This window comes from Guillardia theta, assembly GCF_000315625.1.
Source record: "Guillardia theta CCMP2712 unplaced genomic scaffold GUITHscaffold_160, whole genome shotgun sequence".
In the NCBI taxonomy this organism is placed as follows: Eukaryota; class Cryptophyceae; order Pyrenomonadales; family Geminigeraceae; genus Guillardia; species Guillardia theta.
Window position 1 is genome coordinate 36443 of NW_005434515.1, and position 20484 is coordinate 56926.

Below are 20484 nucleotides of genomic sequence, written 5' to 3' on the forward strand. Positions count from 1 at the left end.
CCTCCCTCCTCCTCCTCCTCCTCCTCCTCCTCCTCCTCCTTCTGTCTCATCTTTCTGCTTTTCTCTGAAATCTTGCCAAGGAGGAAGATATTCTACGTGCTGCATCATCCATCGCGTGGGCATACGTCGCCGACATTGAAGAGCTGTCACTAGGTAAGCTTATCCTCCTCCTCCTCCTCCTCCTCCTCCTCCTCCTCCTCTCTTCTCGTCTCCTCCTCCTCCCCCAACATCATTATCTTGATCTTCTTTCTCATCATCACTTCTTCATCATCGTCTCATCTCTTGGTGACGTTGTTTGCAATTAACAACTACTTACTCATCCAACCACTTCCTTCCTCCGTCTCCTTCTCGTTCTCTCCGTCCATCCTAATTTTCTTCAGGTTCTTCAGTTGGAGCGATTGGGCCCGAACAAGAGTTTCTCTACCATGACAGTGACTCCTCCTCCTCCTCCTCCTCCTCTCCTCCCCCATCCTCACCAGCTGAGTCTCAAGAGGACTCTTGGATGACACCTGGAGCTTCCTGCGAAGTCTACGAGGACGGAGACTGGTGGAAGGCGAAGGTGAGTAGAGGAGGAGGTAGCTTGAGAAGAAGAGGAGGAGGAGAGGAGCTGAAGGAGAGGAGGAGAAGGAGGTGGAGGGCTGATGGAGAAGGGAAGGTGGTTCAAGTGCGAGGAGGGCGCGTCCTCGTCAAGTTCGTTGGGTCTACTCAGACCAGAAGGGTCGAGCTCGAGCCCAGCTGTGAGTTTGTTCTTCTCTCCATTGCTATGTTCACCAGGTGTCAGGTATCCGCCAGATGTCAGAGGACAAGCAGGAGACTTACGGTCCGGGGGAGGGGGGGGGGGGAGGAGAAGGAGGAGGGGGGAAGAGGAGAAGGAAGGAAGGGGGGGGGGGAAAACCCTGGAGGAAGAGGTCAGGGGTTGTGACGGGGGGGAGGATTAAACGTGGAAACAGCTGATCTTGACGAAGGGGTGGTGCTGGGAGGGCTACTCCAACTTCCTCGTCCGAGCTCTGGAGCAGGTTCCACATCCTCTTACTCTTCTCTAATCCCTTCTCTCCTCTACTCCCTCCTGTCTGCTCTACTCCCTCCTCCCTTCTCTACTCACTATTGGCCCGGCAGGAGATTGCTGTCAGCCTTCACTCCAAGGTGACGAGGATCGTGGTGGAGGAGAAGGAGCAGTCGAGCTGCCGGGTTGAGTTTGTGCGGAGAGAGGTTGGAGAGAGTGAGAGCGGGAGGAGGAGGGTGATGGTCTCAGCGCAGGCAAAGGAGAAGAAGGAGCAGAAAGCTGCAGACTTCGTTATCGTCACTCTCCCCCTTGGAGTCCTACAGGCCTCAGCCGTCTCCTTCTCTCCTCCTCTCCCCGACGAGAAGCTGCAGGCCATTCACGCGCTAGGCATGGGGGTCGAGAACAAGGTGACAGAGCGAGGGAAGGAGAGGGGGAAGAAGGAGCGTCAGGTTCATTCAGCATGCAGGTCATCTTGCGGTTCTCGCGCTGCTTTTGGCCAAAAGACGTTCCCTACCTTCAGTGTATCCACCCCTGCGTGAGGTGACTCCTCCTTCTCCTCCTCTCCCTCCTTCTCTCCTTCTTCCTTCTTTCATCTCACCCTCTTCATCATCTGCTCGAGTACTCTTCAGCTCATTTTCAATCAACTTTCGTTACCCCTCCCCTCTCCTCCTCCCCTCTCCTCCTCCCCTCTCCCCCTCCCCTCTTCTCCCCTCCGCTTGCATCGTCCTCGCAAGCTGCAGCAGCTTACGCCCGTCAGGTTCTTGAACGGACATTTCTTCGGCAAGGAGCACACGCTCATCGCCCACCTCTCGCCTCCTCTCTCGCATGCTGACATCCCCGACGAGCTGCTCCTCGAGGAGGTTCTTAGGTCCTCCATGCTCGTCTACCTCCGTCCTCTCACCGGCGCTATTCTCGTGCAGCTGCTTGCAGGACATGTTCGGAAATCTTCTCCCAGAGCTCGCAGATTATCTAGTCACAAGGTCCTCCTCCTCCTCCTCCTCTACCCCTCTCTTTCTGCTCTGTTCGCACTCCCGACTCTCTCGACAGGTGGGACAAGGATGAATTTTCGCGTGGTTCGTATTCTTATATGAAGGTCTCATCCTCTCCCCTCCCTCTCAGTCGCATCCTCAAACCTATTCAGCTGGGGTCCAACTCGGAGCATGTGAGGGCTCTATCAGCTCCTTCGCATGGGGGTCGCGTGTATTGGGCGGGAGAAGCATGCTCTCTAGAGGGCCATCAGTGCGTTCATGGCGCCTACTTGACTGGCGAGGTTTGCTCCCTCCTGCCCCCCCTCCTCCTCCTGCTCGACCCCCTGTTTCCATGTATGTTTCATTCTATCTACTTCCCTCCACCTCCATTGATCTGTCTCGCTCGCTGACAGGTCTCTTCCTCCCCTCCTGCCATTCCTGCTCTGCTTCTGCTTCTCTCATGCATCTCACCAGGCAGCGGCGACAAGCATCTTGGACGCGATTGAGAAGAGCAGCAGAAGGCAGCGACGACGACGATGATGGAGACGAAGGCGAACACAATGATGATGAGGAGAAGAAGGCGAACACAATGATGAGGAGGAGAAGGAGATGGGGAAGGAGATGGGGAATGCTTTATCTAAGGAAACATCGTTTGCCTGGTCTAACTCGTTCCGCCCCCTCGACCCATCCGACCGGGAGGCCAGTGCGTGGGAGCAGCCGAAGAGGCAGCTGGGAGGCGAGGAGCAGCTGGGGAGGCAGCTGGGAGGCGAGGAGCAGCTGGGGAGGCAGCTGGGAGGCGAGGAGCAGCTGGGGAGGCAGCTGAGAGGCGAGGAGCAGCTGGGGAGGCAGCTGAGAGGCGAGGAGCAGCTCCTCTCCCCCCTGCTGTCATCTGCCCAGCTCCATCAGAACTTCTCCAGTCTGCCCAGCTGCCCCTAACCTGCCCTCCTACTCCTCCTATTGCCCCTCCTATCGCCCCCCCCGCCCCTCCCATCGCCCCTCCCGCTGATCCTGCAGCAGCTCCTGCAGCAGCAGCTCCCGGCACCGATCCAGCTGGAGGGGGAGCCCGAGAGCCCGCGTCTGTGACAAAAAAACACTGGAGACACCTTGAGCATAGGCTGTCCACGTAGACGGTAGCCTGCTCAAATATAAGACACTGCCTCCTCCTACTACTACTACTACTACTACTACTACTACTACTACTCCTCCTCCTCTCAATTGTCTGCTCCTGCTCACCTGTTGGTTGGAGCTGCGACGGTGGAAAATGACCTGGATGAGGTCCGAGCGATTTTCAACCTTGTGTTCCTCCGGCCTGCGAGTGTGCGTAAGGAGCAGCAGAGCGAGGGGAAGGGAGGGAGGGGAAGAGGAAGAGCGAGGAAGGGGAGGGTGGAGAGCAACAGGGAGGGGCAGTGCTAGCAGCATGGTCTGACTTGCAAGGAGCGCGATCGTGCTCTGTGCCGAGCCTGACGTTGTCGTTGAGGTCGAGGATGACCATGGCGGTATTCACATCGAGCCCGCTAGGCAGCATGACAGTGAAGGGAGGCCTGAGAGATGCGTCAGGCTGTGAGGACCCAACGGGCGAGGGGCAAGATGAGACCTGCGTACGAGGGTCTTGTCTATGACCTTCTTTCTGAGGTTGTACTGAGACAGAGAGTGAGTGCGAACAAGAGAGGACAGAGGAGAAGAGAGGAAGGGCGGAGAGAGGGTGGAAAAGAGGAGGAGGAGGAGGAGGAGGACGTGGAGGAGGAGGACGTGGAGGAGGAGGAGGAGGACGGAGGGTGAGGGCACCGGCCACTTGAAGGCTTGTCGGACGCGGAGCTGCTGGTTGGGGGGCTGCGCAAGGTAAGGAGAGGAGAAGCGAGCTACGGGAACCTGGCGAGATACTGGAGGAGTCGAAGTGGAAGGGGAAGTGGAGGGAATAGCAGAGGGATGAGGCATGCTCGGTGTCTGCCGCAGGCGTCAGCGCAAGCTGCTCGCTCCCTCCTTGTCTCGCACCTGGCGGATATTTTGCGTCCTATGGAAAGAAACAAGGTGAGAGGAAGGAGGTCGAGGACGCAAGATCCACCTGCTCAGATCCTTCGGACCTCCTGCAGCAGCAGCAGCAGCAGCGGTCGGGGTTCCGGTGGGTTTCGAAGTCGCTCCCTGAAGAGCCAGTGAGGGCAGGGGACACTGGAGGGGAGCATACGGAGATCCCATGCACTTGCGTGCCAACGAGGCTGGTTGGAGCCCCTGCACTCGTCCACATCAGCATTCGCCTGCTGGCATGGGCAGCGGAAGGCGGAGAGGACGAAGAGGAAGAGGAGCAGGAAGAGTCTATAGGCTTCAGCAGAGGAGATTCAGGTCGCGACCTTTGGGCTTGTTTTTGTTGGCGGCGTAAGCAAGGTTGGCTCCCGGGGCTTCTTGGTAGGGTAGGGAGGAGGCTGCTGAGTCTGACAGCTTTTGGGCCCCCTTTGTCTTCTTCTTTGGCTGTCCGTTGACCTGCTCCTCACATCATTCTCTCCTCACGTCATTCTCTCCTCACATCATTCTCTCCCTTTCCCCTCTCCTCTCCCTCCATCCTCCTCCCCTTTCTCTTCTCCACTTACAGCCGGCTTGACCATCACCTTCGGCGGCAACGCCTCCTGCCCCCCAGAAAGCGCCCGAGCAGCTTCTGTGGGCGTAGGCGGCATGGAGGAGGACTTGGAGGAGGCATCGTCAGGAGCCCTGTTGACTGCCTTCTTCTGAAGGTTCCGCAACCTGATCCATGAGGAAGAAGGAGTGTTGAAGGACAAAAACATGCAGAGGAAAAGGAAGACAGGGGTTTGAGAGAATAGGAGAGGAGGAAGGAAGAGAGGTGATGGCAATCGTTAGTTAAGCTAGATGCTATTAACAGGACAAACCGATCAGAATCTCCCAGGGAAGCAACTGGGTGATTGGAGGACAGGCCTGTTCCAACCTCAACTCCCTCTCCTCCTTCCTCTCTGTCTCACCGAGAAACGGCAAAGGTGGAGCATACGCTTGGCCAATAAAGCTGAACAGCCATAAGCGAACTGCGAATCGAGCAGGCAGAGGAGGATAACGAGGTGTGAAGAGTTTGCAGACAGCATGATGAAAGGGAGATAGGAAACAAGGATAGACAAGGAAGCTGAAGAGGGGAAGGACGTGGAGGAGAGGAATACCCTTTCTCTTTCCGGCTAAAGATGTCAAATGCTGAGATCGTTCTCAGCGGAAATGACTTGAAAGCTAGAGGAGCGATCAAGCCTGCACCGGCATGGTCAACTCTCATTCCCCTCCATGTTCAGCTACCGCTCGAGCTGACACACATCTCCTCCCAGGACGGAAGTCTGCGAGCACATGAGGGGGCTCACTAATCGCGCCATGAGCAAGGCACCTCGAGAACAGCTCTCCGTCGACTTCTAGCCTGCTCCTCGCTTCTTCGTAACCCTTGCCAGAAGCGTCAGAAGGAGGAAGGGGATCGGCTGATCTGACCGCTTCGATGCTCTCCAGCTTCCTCTTCCTCCCCATCAGGCCGTAGGGGCTGCCGCACCCGTCAGACACTCTCAGCTGCTCTTGGAGCCCTACCCAATCTCTTCCTCGTCCCCAAGGTCGTTCCTTCCCTTGTGCGGGCGGAGCGCCATGGCACCGTTGGGAGCAGCGAGGGCGGCGGCCTGCTGATTCGCTTTGAACGCTTTCCTCTCGGCCAGCAGGTCGTCATAGGGTCGCGACCGCCCCGTCACCTCGCGCTTCGCTACCTGCGTGTGCGCTTTGCAGTCGATGGTCCGCATGCACCTGCCGCCGGTCTCGAGCATCACCCCGCAGATGCGGTCGAGGTCCATGGCGTTGGTCTTCTTGGGCTTCATCAAGTCTCCCTTGCCTGACGGGCTTCCCCCTGGGTTCACGTTCTCGGCGTTGGGAGCAGACACTACGGGAATGGCAACGAGGCAGAAGGTGTGGGAGGGGTCGTGCCGGTCCGCAGGAAGACCTCGCGCATGGCAAGTTTGGCAGAGGTCAAAATCATCGCATTCGTTGCAGCTGAAGCGACTTCCTGTGATCGGGGAGAGCCCGCAGCCGTCGCATGTGATCACCTCGATCTCTATCTCCAGCGCTCCTCCGCCTTCCACCCCTGCTCCTCCCTCCACCTTGCGCCGCTTGGACGGGATTGCACTTCCCTTATTCACGTTAGGGAGTCCGAACTTAGTGGGCACGTTGAGCTTGGGCTGCGGCTTGTTGGGCAACTTGAGCTTCAGGTTCCCGTTCCCCTGCCTCTCCTTCTCGTACTCGATCTGCGAACACTCTTGCCAGTGCGCGGCGAACCTGCGCTGGAGAACAACTCGCCCGCATCTTTCGCAACCGGCAAGACGCAAGACATCACCTTCCACCAAGCTCTCCTTGGCCGGTTTTCCTTCCTTCCCATCCCCAGAGTCGTTACCCTGAATCTCCTCGGCGATACTCGAAGCGCATGCCTGAAAGGCGTCCGATATCGCCGGGAACGCCTGATCCCACGACGAGAATTTCTTCAAGTCGAGGAGCGCATCAGACTCCTTGTGAAGATGAGGTACAGGCTGGAGAGGCTGCAAAAGCGCGGGAAGGAGGAGACGGCAGAAGGACAACACGTCATTCGATCTGAGAGACGCTGGCAGGCAATCTATTCCTTGCTTCGCTTTTGTCTGTAATTCCTTGAGCTTCTCTGATAGCTTGCCGGGTTCTGCTGGTTCTGCTGCCAGGTTTTGGTCCTCCCTCATCATGGGATCATCCCCTTGCTGGCAGTCACCTCCTTCCTTCATCAGGAGGGTGACATCCTGGTGAACAGAAACGGTGTTAAGAAAATGAGAGACAGCAAAGAACTGTGTCTTGAAATCAGTTCAAGTTAGGTGCAAACCAAAGTGTGATACAATACGACTCATATGACAACAAGTGTTAACAGCGAGCAGCCTGAAAGCGTGGTTCGACAACGGTCGTTTTTGTATGACGACGATGGGGATTTAGCCGTGTGGATGGGAAATAGCAGCAAGGAGGCAACGAGCTATCGTACTGCACAGGTGGAAGAGGGAAACTGGCAGGGAGGAGGGGGGGAGAGAGAGTTGGAAGCACGAGCAGGACTAAGAACAAAATGAGCAGAAGCATGATGAGCACGAGCACGAGCATGATGAGCACGAGCACGACCAGGACCAGGACCAGGACCAGGATGAGCAGGAGCAGGAGCAGGACCAAGACCAGGACCAGGACCAGGACCAGGACCAGGACCAGGACCAGGACCAGGACCAGGACCAGGACCAGGACCAGGACCAGGACCAGGACCAGGACCAGGACCAGGACCAGGACCAGCAGCAGCAGCAGGGGCAGGGGCAGGGGCAGGGGCAGGGGCAGGGGCAGGGGCAGGGGCAGGGGCAGGGGCAGGGGCAGGGGCAGTAGCAGTAGCAGTAGCAGTAGCAGTAGCAGTAGCAGTAGCAGGAGCAGTAGCAGTAGCAGGAGCAGGAGCAGGAGCAGTAGCAGTAGCAGTAGCAGGAGCAGGAGCAGGAGCAGTAGCAGTAGCAGTAGCAGGAGCAGGAGCAGGAGCAGGAGCAGGAGCAGTAGCAGGAGCAGGAGCAGGAGCAGGAGCAGGAGCAGGAGCAGTAGCAGGAGCAGGAGCAGGAGCAGGAGCAGGAGCAGGAGCAGGAGCAGGAGCAGGAGCAGGAGGATCCAGGATGAAAACGCGGTGTGTTAGTGGCTCACAGCATGGCGGGCTGAACCGTTATAAACGCAACGGTCGAAACGTTCCATCAAGGGATTCGGGCGGCGGCCGCCGGGCCTGGTGGCCTGAGTGCGCCCGGGCCGGGCCCGGCTGGGACTAGCCTCACCTGGGACAGGCCCGGCCGGGCCCGTGACTCGGTGACGGTCCGTGACACCAGTTTGAAGGCGACCAGGTTGCCGGTGTACTGGGCCGCATCGTCACCCGGCAGTCCGCCATGATCACACTGTGACAGGTTGTGCAGCTTGACCCAAAGTTAAGTTAAAAAGCAGTGGGGCAGTGCCGGGCAGCCTGAGCGCCGGCCCTGACCGTACTCCCGGCTCACTGAGTGAGCCGGGCGCAAGGGCCGGGCGACACGATCCCCAAGTAACGGTTTGTAACCTATTTAACTGTTGTAACGTAATAAAATATCATGGCGGCCGCAATGCGACAAACGCGGACAATGTTGGTTGTGATGATGACAATGGCTCTGATGCTGATGTCAGTTGTTCCCATTGCTCGATCAGATCCTGGTACTTGCGGACTTAGACCTCCTACAGAAGAAACTCATCCTGCAGATCTGAATGCAGATGGGGAAGTTACAAGTGAAGAATTTGTTGAGTACGCTGAATCACAGGAGAACGCAGATACCACAAAACAAGAGATGGACGCCGATGGTGATGGCAAGGTAACAACAGAAGAATTCGTGGCATTTGCAGAGGGACAGGAATTAGGTCCTGTTGAACTGACACCGGAAAATTTCGATGCCAAAACCAAGCAGTTCAAAGCTGCTTTTGTGAAATTTATGGCGCCCTGGTGTGGACACTGTCAAAACATGGCCAAATCTTTTCATGATTTGGCAAAAAAAATCCACTCTGAGAATCCTGGGACAGTGCTGATCGGGACTGTGAACTGTGATCAACAGAGAGAGTTCTGTGAAATGTTCCAGGTAGAGGGGCTGCCGACCCTCCTCCTCATGAAGGACCCCGAGGTATTCGAAGACGCTACTCCAGTCTTGTTTCAAGGAGACAGAAATTTTGAAGGAATGCTCTCTTTTCTCGAGCAGGAAGGAGTGTTGCCAAAGTAGGGAACTTACAAAAGACCAATACAAGCAACCAGGACGAACAGGATGCAGTCCTGACAGCCGGTCTGTGCATCCTTTTATTCTTGGACTCTTCGAATACAATTTACGTTTGTCAAGTCATGGCTTTGTTCAGACTGAGGAACAATTGATTAGCTTTATCATTAAAACTACAACACTAGTTTACACTGTTTGAACAACATCAATTTGCAACGGCCTTTCTCTTGCGCGCCATGCTAGGCAGTCCCTTTCCCTGAAAAGTCTCCAGCTTCTTGAAAAATTTCTGAGAATGGCTCCGAACTTGGGCCGAATTTCTTGTGACCACATAAGCAGCTATTGCTTTGTGATTATGTGCTCCGAAACAACGGACAGCTTCTAAAAATTTCTTGTGCTCAGCTTCCGACCAATATCTTGACTGACTCGTCTGCAAAGCAAGGATTAATACAGGATCGTGCAAAGAATAAATCCTCTTCACCTCAATCTTGCTTTGAGTCGAGCTGGTCGGTTCTTTAGTCATCCGATCCACAAGCTGATAACACAACTTGATTTTCTGCTCATTCTCTTCCAGTTGAGCCTTAAGTGCCTTGTTCCTAGTAATCAAATCAACCATGTTTTCACCCTCCAGTGTCGGACTTGACGACGATGATTGAGTTCCTTGTGGAGAGGATGTACTGCCATTAACTTGCTCCTGTTTGAACATGTTGGGTGCCATCATATTGTTGTTCCACACAGGAGATTGGTTGCAAGAGGGTTGTCCTTGTGCGATCTTGGTCCAATCGCACTCCTGTTGTGTTTGGGAGATCCTGTTCGGAAAATTTCTCATGTCGGGCTCATTCATCTTGGTTTGCGCAGCAATTTGCATCCTGAGTAGAGCAGCAATATCGACCGCCCCTAGATTGTTCATTTGAACATTGGTTGCAGTTTGTGGTCTGTTTGCCAGGAGCGGGGGAACAAAGCTGTTGTCCCTCAGGGATGGCAACATCTTGAAGATGTCGACATCCTTAGAGTTTGACATGCCTGATGCATTTTGAAACGGTTGCTGGATACCAGCAAATGAATCGCACAACAAGTTTTCCCTCGGCATATTGAAAACGGGCGTTGTGGCTGAAGGAGCAACATTGCTGCATAAAGTATGAATGGAAGGAAGCTGATTGTTGGAATGAAGTGCGACCATCCCACTTTGGGTCATAGCTGCAATATAGGTAGGAAAGAGGGTGAGGAGGGGAGGAGAAGATTGAACGCTGAGACGGCTCTAATGCACTGAGAAAACAAGCGTGCTGAAAGAAGGCTAACAACTGTGAGAGAAGAACGAAGGTGGAGAAAGTTTGTACGAGATGGAGGAAACGAGAGGACGGAACCTTATATGAGGGGGGAGGTCGGAAGCGATCTCACCATTCCAGGGTCGTGGAGGTGGGTCGTGTCTGCCAAGAAGTAGAAGGAAAAAGGTATGGGAAAAAGGTAGATGAAGTTATATGTCAGATACTAATACAAAAAGGTCCGCATATCCTCCTGGAGTGTCAAGGCTACCTGATCTCCTTTACCTACTGTCTTCAAACTCGATTTACTGGGGGTGGGGGGTGGTAGTTGTGGTTGAGATTCGTGGAGGTTATGTAGTGAAGGAAGTGGGTGGGGTGGGGTAAGGTTCATTTAAACCGTTTTGTACCCCAAAAGATCTATTTTCGAGGAGATCAGTCTACTAATGGTATCTCAGAAAACCTAAGAGTCTGAAATAGCAACTTTTCGGATACAAGAGACTCAAGATAAGGGATCAAACGTTGGGTTTTCTTGATCTGCTGACGATGTGAGGTCACGGCATCCAGACCGCAGCCCCCTGCAGCAAACCCGCGATTTTTCAGGTAAAGATTTGAAAGTTTGAAATCTGCTAGAAAGGACAAGGAGGAAAGAGTTGATATCGTATGCACTAGATTCAATTGTTTTTACTACTTGAATCGTATGAAGCCTCTTCAGTTCTGAGTCTCAATGGCCCCACCCCTCAACCACCCCACTGATATCGCATGGAGTTCCCCACCTACCCCCCCTATAAACCTTTAAGTATGATAATTATCCTCCCCCACCCCCCACCCCGACTTTTCCAAGATTCAGATTTGATCAGGGTGTCGTCGAGATCGCTCAGATCGACTTTCCAGTACCGCCCATTTTCGATACATTTTGACCAAAGTTCTCCACAAATTTCACAGTTAAACGGGAAAAAATCAATCTCTTTCAGAAAATCACGATTGATTCCCAACTTCAATCCTGAATGACGGTAATGGTACGGATACGACCGTACTCCACCAGTCAAGTCAGATACCGCGATCTCGGTGCCCTGCACCTGTGTTGCTGTACCCAAGCGACCTCCCGTCCTCGAAACGTTTCTTCTTCACAAGAATTGGTAACGTAAATATTATTTGACGCACGAAGAGGTGTATTCGAAGGTCCGAGAGCGATCTGAGATCGTGTCACACGGTATCTCTTTTGAAACGATTAGTCTTTGAGACGATGCGATATGAAGGTATCTCAGACCTGGAGATCTCCCGACTTCTTGTTTGTAAAACCAATCAAACCTAGCCTACTGAGCTGGTCACCGGGTGCGGCTGAGTTCCCGCACAGCCCGGCGCAGGGGGCCGAGCCGGCGACAGTGAGCCGCCGGGCCCACCGGGCGGCCAGCCGCGCCGCGAGGCTGGCAGCCGTCCGGCGGAACCGTCTCGTGTGAAGTTCCCTGAGCCTGGTGACTCGGACTCAGGGCCCGCCGGGCCGCCGCCCGGCAGTGGCACCAGGCGCGGCCGCCTGAGCTCCGACCGTACGCCGGAGGCCCTCCGCCCGCCGGCCGGCGGCCGCGGGGCCCGCCGCCGCCGAGCCTGATGGTAGTACGGTAACGGGAAGTTAACTTGGCTTGAGGTACGGTAACACCCTCGTCCACACGTGGTAGTAGCGGTGCAAGCGCTGGAAGATGCTGGTCTGCATGCCAAGCTCCAGCACGAGGGTGGGATTGTAAAACCTCCGACGAGGCTCGGAATCGGAAGCTTGCCAAGTTGAAGGACGGCCGGGCGGTAGGCGGTACTGCCTCGCCCGCCGCTGATACCCGGCGTCAGGCTGCGGGCCGCCGCGGCGCCGCGCCCGCCGGGCCCGGGCCGGCCGGGCCGGGCCATCACCGTGACTCGCCGCGGTGACGGCCCGCGCCGGTCTCACTGCCGGGCCGGCCCGGGGCCCCGGGCCGCCTGCCGCCCGGTCACCGGCCGGGGCCCGTGCCATGATCGGATCCCCGGGGCCGCCCGGCTCGGATCCGGCGCCGCGGCGCGTCGCGGCAGTCCGGCCCGCCGGTGACCACCGTGCCGCAGTGCCGCACGGTCTGTCAACCGTCAGTCGCGGCTCACCGTGGAGTCAACGGGCGGCCCACTGCATCGAACTTTCAAGGCCGCTGCTTCATTCGGAATCATCAGGAATCATTGAGAGCCTGAATCAGTCAGGACTGGCCAAAAATAAATTCTACTATACTATACTATAGTTACACGCATCAGATCCGAGGCTGCCAGTCCACGGAACTGACTACCGTTTTCGGAAGTCAACTTGGCAACTCCGAAACTTTGGCCTTGGGCCCCTGCCACCATCAGTACTACGGTATGCCCGTGAGCCTCTCAGTCATCGTCTTGGCTTCTCTTTGCCTCTTCCTTTCCCCTTTCCTTTCGACGCCGCCGCAGCAGCAGCAGCAGCCGCCGCCGCCAATTTCTTTTTCCTGTCATCTACCCGCAGCTGAGCTGCCGCCATCTGAGCATGAGTGCGCGCATTCTTGTAGCAGCTGGCGGTTTGACCAGCATCAAAGCCTGATCCCAAGGTTTTGCCATCTCCAGTGAAGTACTCCAACGTCATCCCTCCATCTGCTAGGTTCTCCACGCCCTCTTCTGCTCCCATCATGAGCGAGACCGCCAGCTCTGTGTGGCCTTGCATGGCTGCCAAGTGCAAGGGGCTCCATCCATTGGACGCTGTGATGTTGACGTCTGCTGCCGCTCGGAGGAGGAGCCGGGCGGCTTCGACGTTCCCGTTGGACGCGCTCAAGTGCAGCGGCGTCCACATTAGCTCCTTGGAGTGCGCGTCCATCTGAGCACCGGAGGAGAGGAGCAGGGCGATGGCATCCTGGCAGTCGTGCGCGCATGCGAGATGCAGGGGCGTCCAGCCCTCCCGGTCCTGCACGTTGACGTCTGCCGCACTCCTGATTAGGAGTTTCGCCATGTCGTACTCGCTAGAAGCCACCGCATGATGGAGAGCTGTCCAACCCCTGGCGTCTTGGCTGTTGACTATGGCGCGTCCGTGTTGGAGCTGGAGGAGGCGGTGAAGCTCGGGCATGCTCCCGTTCTTGATGGCGGCTGTCAGCTGCAAGTCTGGCCCCGTGACTATGATCTCCTCCCCATCGAAGACGTTGAGAGGAAGAGGAGGCTCGCGCTCTTTGGCTCGCTCCTCCGACTTGGCGAGTTCCAGCAGACCTTTCATCTCTCCCAGCCTCTTGACAAACTCTTCTATCGTTCCCATGCCTCCTTCCCTACTGTCAACCCACGAGATAACATTCCGGCACAGTGACCGCAGATGTTCTTCATACGTAGCATCCACTTTGATGCCGCCGATGTCCAGATTCTATGAAGTAAAATCATTGGATCCATCTCATCTCCTTCAACATCAACATCAACATTTCTGTCATCACATCCATCATTATCGTCTCTATCACCATCAGCATCTCCATCATCTCCATCATCATCGTCTCCATCACCAACGCCGCCTCCTCCTCCTTCATCTCCTTCATCCATGTTCCTCTCGTTCATCGTACCTGCATAGTTTGTCTTGCGAAGTCTCTCGCCTCCTCCCTTGCTTTTCTTCGCTCCTCCTCTACCGCCATCGCCACTGCTTTGGCTTTCCCCGCCATTTTCCGTTTGGCCCGGCGCAGCCCGCAGAGACCATGAGAGGGCAGCAAAAAAGAAGAGGAGGGAGAGGGAGGGGGGAGGCTGCTGCCCTCCTGGTGTGTCCAGTCATCGATGATGCGACAATGACGACGAAGACGAGGAGGGGGACGACGAAGACGAGGAGGGGGAGGAGGAGCTACCCTCCCCTCTCTCTCCTTCTCCTCTTGCTTGCTGTCTGTCATGCTGCTTTTACTTCAGCACAGCTCGTGCCATGGCGTCAGGAGGAGGACGAGAGTGTGCTCGAGGGCCTGCTGTCGCACTCCAACCTGCTCACAGCCGTCGCCTACTTTCACAGCGTAAGTGAAAGCACGAGGATATGAGAGAGAGGAGAAAGAGGGCGGGGGCGGGGGTGGAAGAGGAGGGGAGAGGGCGGGGGGGATGGGGGGATGGGGTGGGGGGAGGGAGGTGACGAGATCTGGCAGGATTGCAGTGCCTGGAGTCTGTTCGCAGCTGAATGGGATGCAGCTGCTGCCCATCTCCGCCACCTCGTCGGCTTCGTCTCTCTCAACATCGACCAGGCGCCTCGAACAGCCTCCAAGTATCTGAAGCGACAGGAGGGGAAGGTAAACTTGAAGCCTCTCCCTTTAGTCTCTCCCTCTCCTCTAGCCTCTCCCTCTCCTCTAGTCTCTCCCTCTCCTTCTAGCCTCTAGTCTCTCTTCCTTTCCACTCTCCTTTCCACTTACTTGCCTCGTCAGGCTCATCCAACAGTTTTGCTCTTCTTGCCCAGGGTTGAGGGAGGAGGGCATCGTGTTGTGCGAATGGACACGAGGAGAACGAGGAGGAGGGACGACATCCTCGTCTTTCTTACCTCCCACATGCCCGACTACGTGCAGGTGAGCTGCGCATCAGCCTCCTCCTTCTCATTCCTCGCAGATGCTCAGAGACAAGGACGCGAGTCACAGCCGCTTCCTCGCCCATCCCATGCCGAAGCTCGTCTACATTGCAGATCAGGTGCTAGCTCTTCCTCCTCCTCCCTCCTTCCTCTCCCTCCCTCCCTCCCTCTCTCCCTCCCTCTCTCCCTCTCTCCCTCCCTTTCTCCCTCCCTCCCTCCCTCCCTCCCTCCCTCCCTCCCCTCCTAACCCTGTAGCAGCTTCATGTGCTCCCGATATTCAAGGCACTGTCTGCTGAGTTCCGAGAACAAGTAACCATTGGAGAGGTTTGATTTGGCGTCCCCCTCCCATCCTCCCTCACGCTCCTCTGCAGGTTCGTCGATCTGAGTTCGCTGTCTTCCGCCAGTACGGACCGGACGCGCTTCCTTCTTTCCTGCAGGCGCGTCCTTGTCGTGCAGCCGTCAACTCACAGTCTGTCAGGTGGTCGAGAACTCACAAGGCAGGATGATCGCGCTCCTAGCTTACGACTTCACTCGCAGCAATGCCATGTGATTGCTCCTTGTTTCCTCCTCGCCCACAACTTCCTCCCCCTCCCTCCCTTCCCTTCTCTCCTCCCCGCAACCCCCTCCCTCCTCCCTCATCTTCCATCCTTCTCATCATCACCCGTAGGTCCTTTGCCAGCATCGGCTTCTTCGTCAACCTCGCGGCGAAAGAGGTAGCTGCCGTCGCTGCCTCTTCCTCCCTGACCGCCTGCAGTGGCGGCAGATCAAGTGAAGGATGGCAAGCAGCCTCCCTCAGCATGCCAATCAGCACCCTTGACATGGCGGATCAGCCGATAGCGCGGGGGAGGGGAGGGGAGGGGAGGGGGAGAAGGCGAGGAGAAGATTGAGAGCGCGCGGAGTTTGAAGTAAATTTCAGGAGGGGAGGAGGCTCAAAGCACCCAACCCTCCTGGTCGGTGTACAGATCTCTTCCCTTGAAGACGCACAAGACGGAGATATGGTCCCTCACGTTGGCCAACAGGTTCCCCTGAAGCTTCGGAGTGATGAGGAAGCATTGCGACGTGTCCTCCCGGCAGCTCCACTCCACGATCTTCTCGAAGACTGCCTGCTCCCTGTGTCAGCACCACAGCTGGGAAGCAGAAGCAGCAGAGGGGAGAGGGGTCGGTAAGAGGAGGAGGCGAGGGGTCGGTGAGGGGAGGAGGCGAGGGGAGGAGCCAAGGGGTCGGTGAGGGGAGGAGGGCTGCGAACCTTCTCGTAGTGGATGTCCATGCCCTGGTTGATCTCGTCGACGACTCGGAAGGGGCACCTGGTGATCTGCTGGAGGCTGAGCAGGAAGAGCATCGTTGACAGCGACGTCTCGCCGCCTGACTGCACCCGCCCGTCGAGAGGCAGCAGCTCCTGCTCTTCGCGGAACTTGACCATGATGGTGATGGCGTAGTTGGCAAAGTCGTCCTCGTTCCACTTGTTCTTCTTTTCCAGTAGTTTGACCTCCCCGACGTTCCCCATGCGCTGAAACGAGTCGCTGAAGCATTCGTTGATCTTCTCGACGATCTCTCGCAGTCCGACTTGCCTGTTTGGGTTCCCTCGGTCTCCCCCGTCCAGCCACAACTTCTGCTCCCCTTGGGTCACCATCTGACCAGCAACACGCAAGCAAGTTTTACCTTCTTCCTCTCCAGCTTCTTCTTCTCCTCCTCTACCGCAGACGCAAAGTTGCTGAGCTCCCCGCTCAACTCCTCTATCTGCGACTTGACCATATCAAACTCAGCCTGTCGGTCAGCTTGGATGCCGAGCTTAGAGATGTCTTCCTTCAGCTTGTCTCTCTTCCTCTCTAGCTCCTCCTCCCCTTCCTCCAAGTTTCTGAAAGCTTCCTGGTCTTCCTCGCTGATCTCCGGCATGTCTCGGCGAAGCGTGTCCATCCGCTGCTTGATCTTCTGCATCTCGTCGTGTTCTTGGTCGTAGTTCTCTTTGAGAGTGTTGTACTGGCTCTTGATGCTCCCCTCCTCTTGCTCTACCTGTTTGTACTTCTTCTCCAAGGGCTCGGCTTCTAGCACTGACGCCACCTGCTGCATGTGCAGCTCTGCACATGTGCGAACAGCGTCCGCAACCTCCTTGCAAGAGTCTTTCCTACGCTGAAGAACTTTCTTGAGGCGGGCCACAAGCTCGTCCTTGCCCTGCAGCGGCTTCTTGTTGGCCTCCATCTTCATCACTTTCTCCTTCTCCTTGATCTGATTGTCGAGCGCCTGCAACGTCGACGGCTCAGCGTCTGCCTGGCGTCACGCCACCGCTCACCTTAGAGTCGAACTGGACGACCAAGTCCTTGATCTTCTTCAACTCGTTTCCAGCTGCATTGAGGGCAGCTCGAGCTTGGTCTTCGAGCTGTTGATTTTCGTCCACCTGCTGATTGAGCTCTTGCAATTTCTCTCTGCAGCGTTGGATCTCTTGATTCTTGCGCTCGTTCTCAGAGTCATCGCCGACAATCAGACGGTTTGACGGTCTCACGTCACTCGAAGTGAAGAGCATGTTGCGAGACCCGTGGATACTGAAGTTGACTCGGAACGAGCCGTTTGGCGTGTACAAGCCATCGCCAGCGACAAGATGTCGAAACTTTTTGGTACGCGGGTCCTCATGCCGGAACTCTCTTCCCTCCGCCAGTTCATTTCGCTTCTGCCATGTGACGCTATCGCCCAACAAGATCCTGTGAAACATCTTCTCACTGCATAACCATTGCAGCATCGGCTGCTCGGCGTCGACGACGTCAAGAAGGCTCCCGGTGATGTGGTAGGCTTGAAGCACCTTGCTGTCCAACGTCTGCGTCTTGCGCTCAAAGTTGGAGGTCCGAGCCCCGGGGGGCATGGTGTAGAGGGTGATGGGCTTGAGCGGGGAGTTGGGCTTGTTCATCTCAGTCGTGAGGATCTCGCGATCTTGACGGTTCTGCCTCAGGCTCACAACCAAGCGCGTCGCTCTCCTCTGCTCTGCTCTGCTCTGGCTCTGCTCTGCTCTGCTCTGGCTCTGCTCTGGCTCTGCTCTGGCGCTGCTCTGCTCTGGATCTGCTCTGCTCTGCTCTGCACTGCTCTGCTCTGCTCTGCTCTGCTCTGCTCGCCTCTCCTCTGACTAACCTGCACCACGAAAGAGTCCATGTCGCGGCCAAGTACCGCCTCCGTGTAGTCCTGCAGACGTAGAGCAGTGAGGAACGATAAAGAGAGGAGGAGGAGCTACTACCGCATGCTCCTTCTGCTTCACGTTGATGTCGAGGAAGACGGGGCCGTACACCTTCTCGCTAAATCTGTCCTGGTTCTCACGGATCCACTCGTAGGCCCGGTAGATGTCTGGACGAGAGTTCTTGAGGCTCCTGGTCTTCCGTTCGAAGACGCTCAGGTGGTTCTTGAGCTCGGCTTCTTTCTGCTGCACTTCACTCCTACACTTCTCCCGCTCAGCCTTCAGCGTTTCTCCCGCAGCCTCAGTGCCCTTGAGAGTTCGCATCGCCTTGCTGTACTTCTCTTGATTCTCTTTGAGCTCTTCGTCCAGGTTTGCCGGCTTTTCTCGTTTCAGCAATCGCTTATCCTTCAGCTCATTCAGTTCTTTCTCCAATCGGCGTATTTTCTCCTCTTGCATTTCCTTCTCTTTTTCTTTACCTCGAATGGACCTCTCCAGGTTTTTGCTGTCGCGTTCCAAATCGATGATAGTAGTAAGGAGACTTTCAATCTCAAGTTGACGGTTCCGAAGCTTCTTGTCATGTTCGCTGCTGTTCTGCCTGGCTTTCTTCATGTTTTGCTTCAACAAAGAGAGCTCGCTTCGCTTCTCTTCGTACTGTCGTTTCTTCACTTCAAGCTCATCCTTCAAAGCCTTAACGGCATTCTTACGCTTCGTGTACTCCACTCGAACAGCTTCAAGCTGAAACAGACGTCACAACGATGATCATCGTGTTTTCAATTTTCTGGTCGTACTTGGATGTAGCATATCTTCTTCTCAACGATCTCTAGCAGCTGCTTCAAATCCTGCACCTGCTTATACCGTTCTATCGCAACACGCAAAGTTTCTCGCTTGGCCTCAAGCTCTTTCTGAGGAAAAGGTCAGTGAGAGGGAGTCGGTAAGAGTGAAGCTTCAAGGGGTCAACCAGCTGGTTCTGTTTGCTCTCGAAACTTCTTGCGTTGAGACTCGCGGCCTCACTCATTTTGATGAGCTCCTCGTGATCATCTCGCATGTGTGGAGGGCCAACTGCCTCTTCCACCTTGATGAGCATCTCCTGCGGTCGGTCCGCCAACTTGGCAAACTCGACCACCTGAATCAAAAAGGTCAACAACCATTCAGAGACTATCATCGTCTTCTACACCTTCTCTTGTGGAAGAAAATGGCAAAGATTGTCTAGTTTGATGTTCTGCTCCTTGACGAATTCAGCAACTTGCTTTTCCTGTGTCGGCTCGCCATTCATGAACCATTCAGACTTCTTCTCATTCTTCTTCATCTTTCTCAGGATGGTGACCTTTTTGCCGTGAGGTTGGCTCAACTCTATCTCTATCGATCCTGAATTCTTTCCGTTTTTGATGAAGTCGCTGGCACTCTTACCTCGGTCCATGATCTGACATCCCGGTCATCGCCCTGACTCACGACACGCTCTCACCTTGAGAGATCCAGCGAGGCCCAGGCAGATCGCACTCACTATCGTGCTCTTACCAGACCCGTTGGGTCCCACCACCAGGTTCAATCTTGGTCCAGGTCGGATCGTCGTGTCGTCGTATGGCAGGAAATTTCGCATGCTAAGCAGAAAGGTTAGAGGTTCATCCTCAAGAACAATACAGTAATTGAGCAAGACCGGATGCGCAAGATGTAAGCTCGGTGCTTGCTGCACAACAAATGTCATTCAGAGAAGCAGCTTCTCTCACAGAAGGCACACCTATCTTTTTCCAAGCCCTCTGCTTTGAGCTTGTTCCTCTTCACCTCAGCTTGTCCATTCAAACTAGTTGCCTTCCTTTCTTCTCCGACAGGACTGAAAGCTTCTCGTCGTCGTCGTCGTCGTCGTCGTCGTCGTAAAACTTCTGCTGACTAGGCATGCTGCGTCCAACTTCCTTGTGAAACCTGGACGGCAGTCATGTTGGTTTCCAGTCAAGTCGGTGAAGTAAGATACTCTTTAGATCATTCCCCAGGTAGCTTCTTCATCCCTTTGATTTCTCACAGATATCTTTCCTCACTCTCCTTCTGTTGCTTCCCTTCTGTAGTCAAACCTCCCCTCCCTCCCTCCCTCCCTCCCTCCCTCCCTCCCTCCCTCCCTCCCTCCCTCCCTCCCTCCCTCCCTCCCCTCCCCTCCCTCCCTCCCTTCCCACTCCCTTCCTGGCCTATCATTTTGTATTTTGGCGCGCTTTCTTGGGAAACACTTCACAATCATTCAAAATAGATACATATTATTTCAAATCTTGACACAAAATTTATTCATTGCTGAGAACCAATCCCACAAGCAGAGTAGCTTCGGGCCGGCGGACTACTCGGCCCGGCCCGGGTCACTGAAAGTCTCGGGCTCAACTGGACACTTTCAAAGTTCTTCTTCACCCCCCCTCTCTAGTGCCTCAGCGGGTAGATGAGGGGGTAGGGTGATCATATTGTTATATCCGGGCATCCGGAGACGAACTTGAGGGAGGTGGGGGGTACCAAATGTGGGGTGGTAAGTGCTATAATTTACATTTGAAGGGGTGGTAGGAAGATGATTTTGAGATCTGATTGTCTATAGGGGGTTATTGCCCTATTTACATCAGGAGAAAGAGAGGGTGGGTCCAATTGTAGGGGTAGTATCACAGTCCAGGGGTGATGTTTGAGCGAGGTGGGGTGGGGAAGCGAGAGCTTGACGTGGGATGGCGAAACGTGAAAACGCAAGAGGTGGAGAGGGTGAGAGAGACAGAGAGAGAGACAGAGAGAGAGAGAGAGAGAGAGAGAGAGAGAGAGAGAGAGACAGAGAGAGAGAGAGAGAGAGAGAGAGAGACG

The 20484-nt window shown here is 55.4% G+C and overlaps 8 protein-coding genes across 8 annotated transcripts; 4 read left to right on the top strand and 4 right to left on the bottom strand.

The window, feature by feature from the left end:
- Window positions 1-502: 502 nt before the first annotated feature.
- Window positions 503-1976, top strand: GUITHDRAFT_119828 (hypothetical protein; the record flags this gene model as incomplete). Its single annotated transcript, XM_005820889.1, has 7 exons — window positions 503-559; window positions 656-781; window positions 1117-1209; window positions 1258-1410; window positions 1470-1543; window positions 1761-1871; window positions 1934-1976. 7 exons carry the CDS (start codon window positions 503-505, stop codon window positions 1974-1976), a joined length of 657 nt encoding a protein of 218 aa, XP_005820946.1.
- A 656-nt stretch (window positions 1977-2632) lies between these two features.
- Window positions 2633-6731, bottom strand: GUITHDRAFT_147541 (hypothetical protein; the record flags this gene model as incomplete). Its single annotated transcript, XM_005820890.1, has 14 exons — window positions 2633-2860; window positions 2909-3106; window positions 3205-3280; window positions 3399-3512; window positions 3566-3609; window positions 3757-3840; window positions 3964-4055; window positions 4317-4446; window positions 4554-4704; window positions 4938-4997; window positions 5127-5208; window positions 5271-5391; window positions 5437-5485; window positions 5530-6731. The coding sequence occupies 14 exons, from the start codon at window positions 6729-6731 to the stop codon at window positions 2633-2635; spliced, it is 2631 nt and encodes an 876-aa protein (XP_005820947.1).
- A 120-nt stretch (window positions 6732-6851) lies between these two features.
- On the top strand, window positions 6852-7359 carry GUITHDRAFT_119830 (hypothetical protein; the record flags this gene model as incomplete). Its single annotated transcript, XM_005820891.1, has 2 exons — window positions 6852-6986; window positions 7066-7359. 2 exons carry the CDS (start codon window positions 6852-6854, stop codon window positions 7357-7359), a joined length of 429 nt encoding a protein of 142 aa, XP_005820948.1.
- Window positions 7360-8318: 959 nt separating this feature from the next.
- GUITHDRAFT_80906 (hypothetical protein) lies at window positions 8319-8741 on the top strand (the record flags this gene model as incomplete). The annotated part of the gene is made up of 1 exon (XM_005820892.1): window positions 8319-8741. The coding sequence occupies one exon, from the start codon at window positions 8319-8321 to the stop codon at window positions 8739-8741; it is 423 nt and encodes a 140-aa protein (XP_005820949.1).
- A 211-nt stretch (window positions 8742-8952) lies between these two features.
- Window positions 8953-9159, bottom strand: GUITHDRAFT_57277 (hypothetical protein; the record flags this gene model as incomplete). Its single annotated transcript, XM_005820893.1, has 1 exon — window positions 8953-9159. A coding segment is annotated over one exon (207 nt), but the record flags the coding sequence as incomplete, so codon positions are not given.
- Window positions 9160-12374: 3215 nt separating this feature from the next.
- GUITHDRAFT_166328 (hypothetical protein) lies at window positions 12375-13659 on the bottom strand (the record flags this gene model as incomplete). Its single annotated transcript, XM_005820894.1, has 2 exons — window positions 13552-13659; window positions 12375-13361 (listed from the first exon to the last, which is right to left on the bottom strand). Exons 1-2 carry the CDS (start codon window positions 13645-13647, stop codon window positions 12375-12377), a joined length of 1083 nt encoding a protein of 360 aa, XP_005820951.1. The 5' UTR covers window positions 13648-13659.
- An 894-nt stretch (window positions 13660-14553) lies between these two features.
- GUITHDRAFT_155879 (hypothetical protein) lies at window positions 14554-15321 on the top strand. Its single transcript, XM_005820895.1, has 6 exons — window positions 14554-14635; window positions 14775-14840; window positions 14888-14953; window positions 14995-15062; window positions 15184-15229; window positions 15271-15321. The coding sequence occupies exons 1-6, from the start codon at window positions 14558-14560 to the stop codon at window positions 15286-15288; spliced, it is 342 nt and encodes a 113-aa protein (XP_005820952.1). The 5' UTR covers window positions 14554-14557; the 3' UTR covers window positions 15289-15321.
- Window positions 15322-15445: 124 nt separating this feature from the next.
- Smc5 (DNA repair in mitosis and meiosis, structural maintenance of chromosomes protein 5, SMC5) lies at window positions 15446-19602 on the bottom strand (the record flags this gene model as incomplete). Its single annotated transcript, XM_005820896.1, has 13 exons — window positions 15446-15619; window positions 15763-16125; window positions 16176-16754; window positions 16804-17445; window positions 17631-17681; window positions 17734-18405; window positions 18459-18572; window positions 18629-18793; window positions 18845-19090; window positions 19133-19268; window positions 19325-19354; window positions 19406-19498; window positions 19556-19602. The coding sequence occupies 13 exons, from the start codon at window positions 19600-19602 to the stop codon at window positions 15446-15448; spliced, it is 3312 nt and encodes a 1103-aa protein (XP_005820953.1).
- Between the last annotated feature and the right edge of the window lie 882 nt (window positions 19603-20484).

What these genes read in the sequence shown, in the direction of transcription:
- GUITHDRAFT_155879 (XM_005820895.1), top strand. Translation starts at nt 14,558, where the DNA reads ATGCTCAGAGACAAGGACGCGAGTCACAGCCGCTTCCTCGCCCATCCC. An exon ending in TCGTCTACATTGCAGATCAG is followed by an intron (nt 14,636 to 14,774) that starts GTGCTAGCTCTT and finishes ACCCTGTAGCAG; the next exon opens with CTTCATGTGCTCCCGATATT. An exon ending in CGCTTCCTTCTTTCCTGCAG is followed by an intron (nt 14,954 to 14,994) that starts GCGCGTCCTTGT and finishes ACAGTCTGTCAG; the next exon opens with GTGGTCGAGAACTCACAAGG.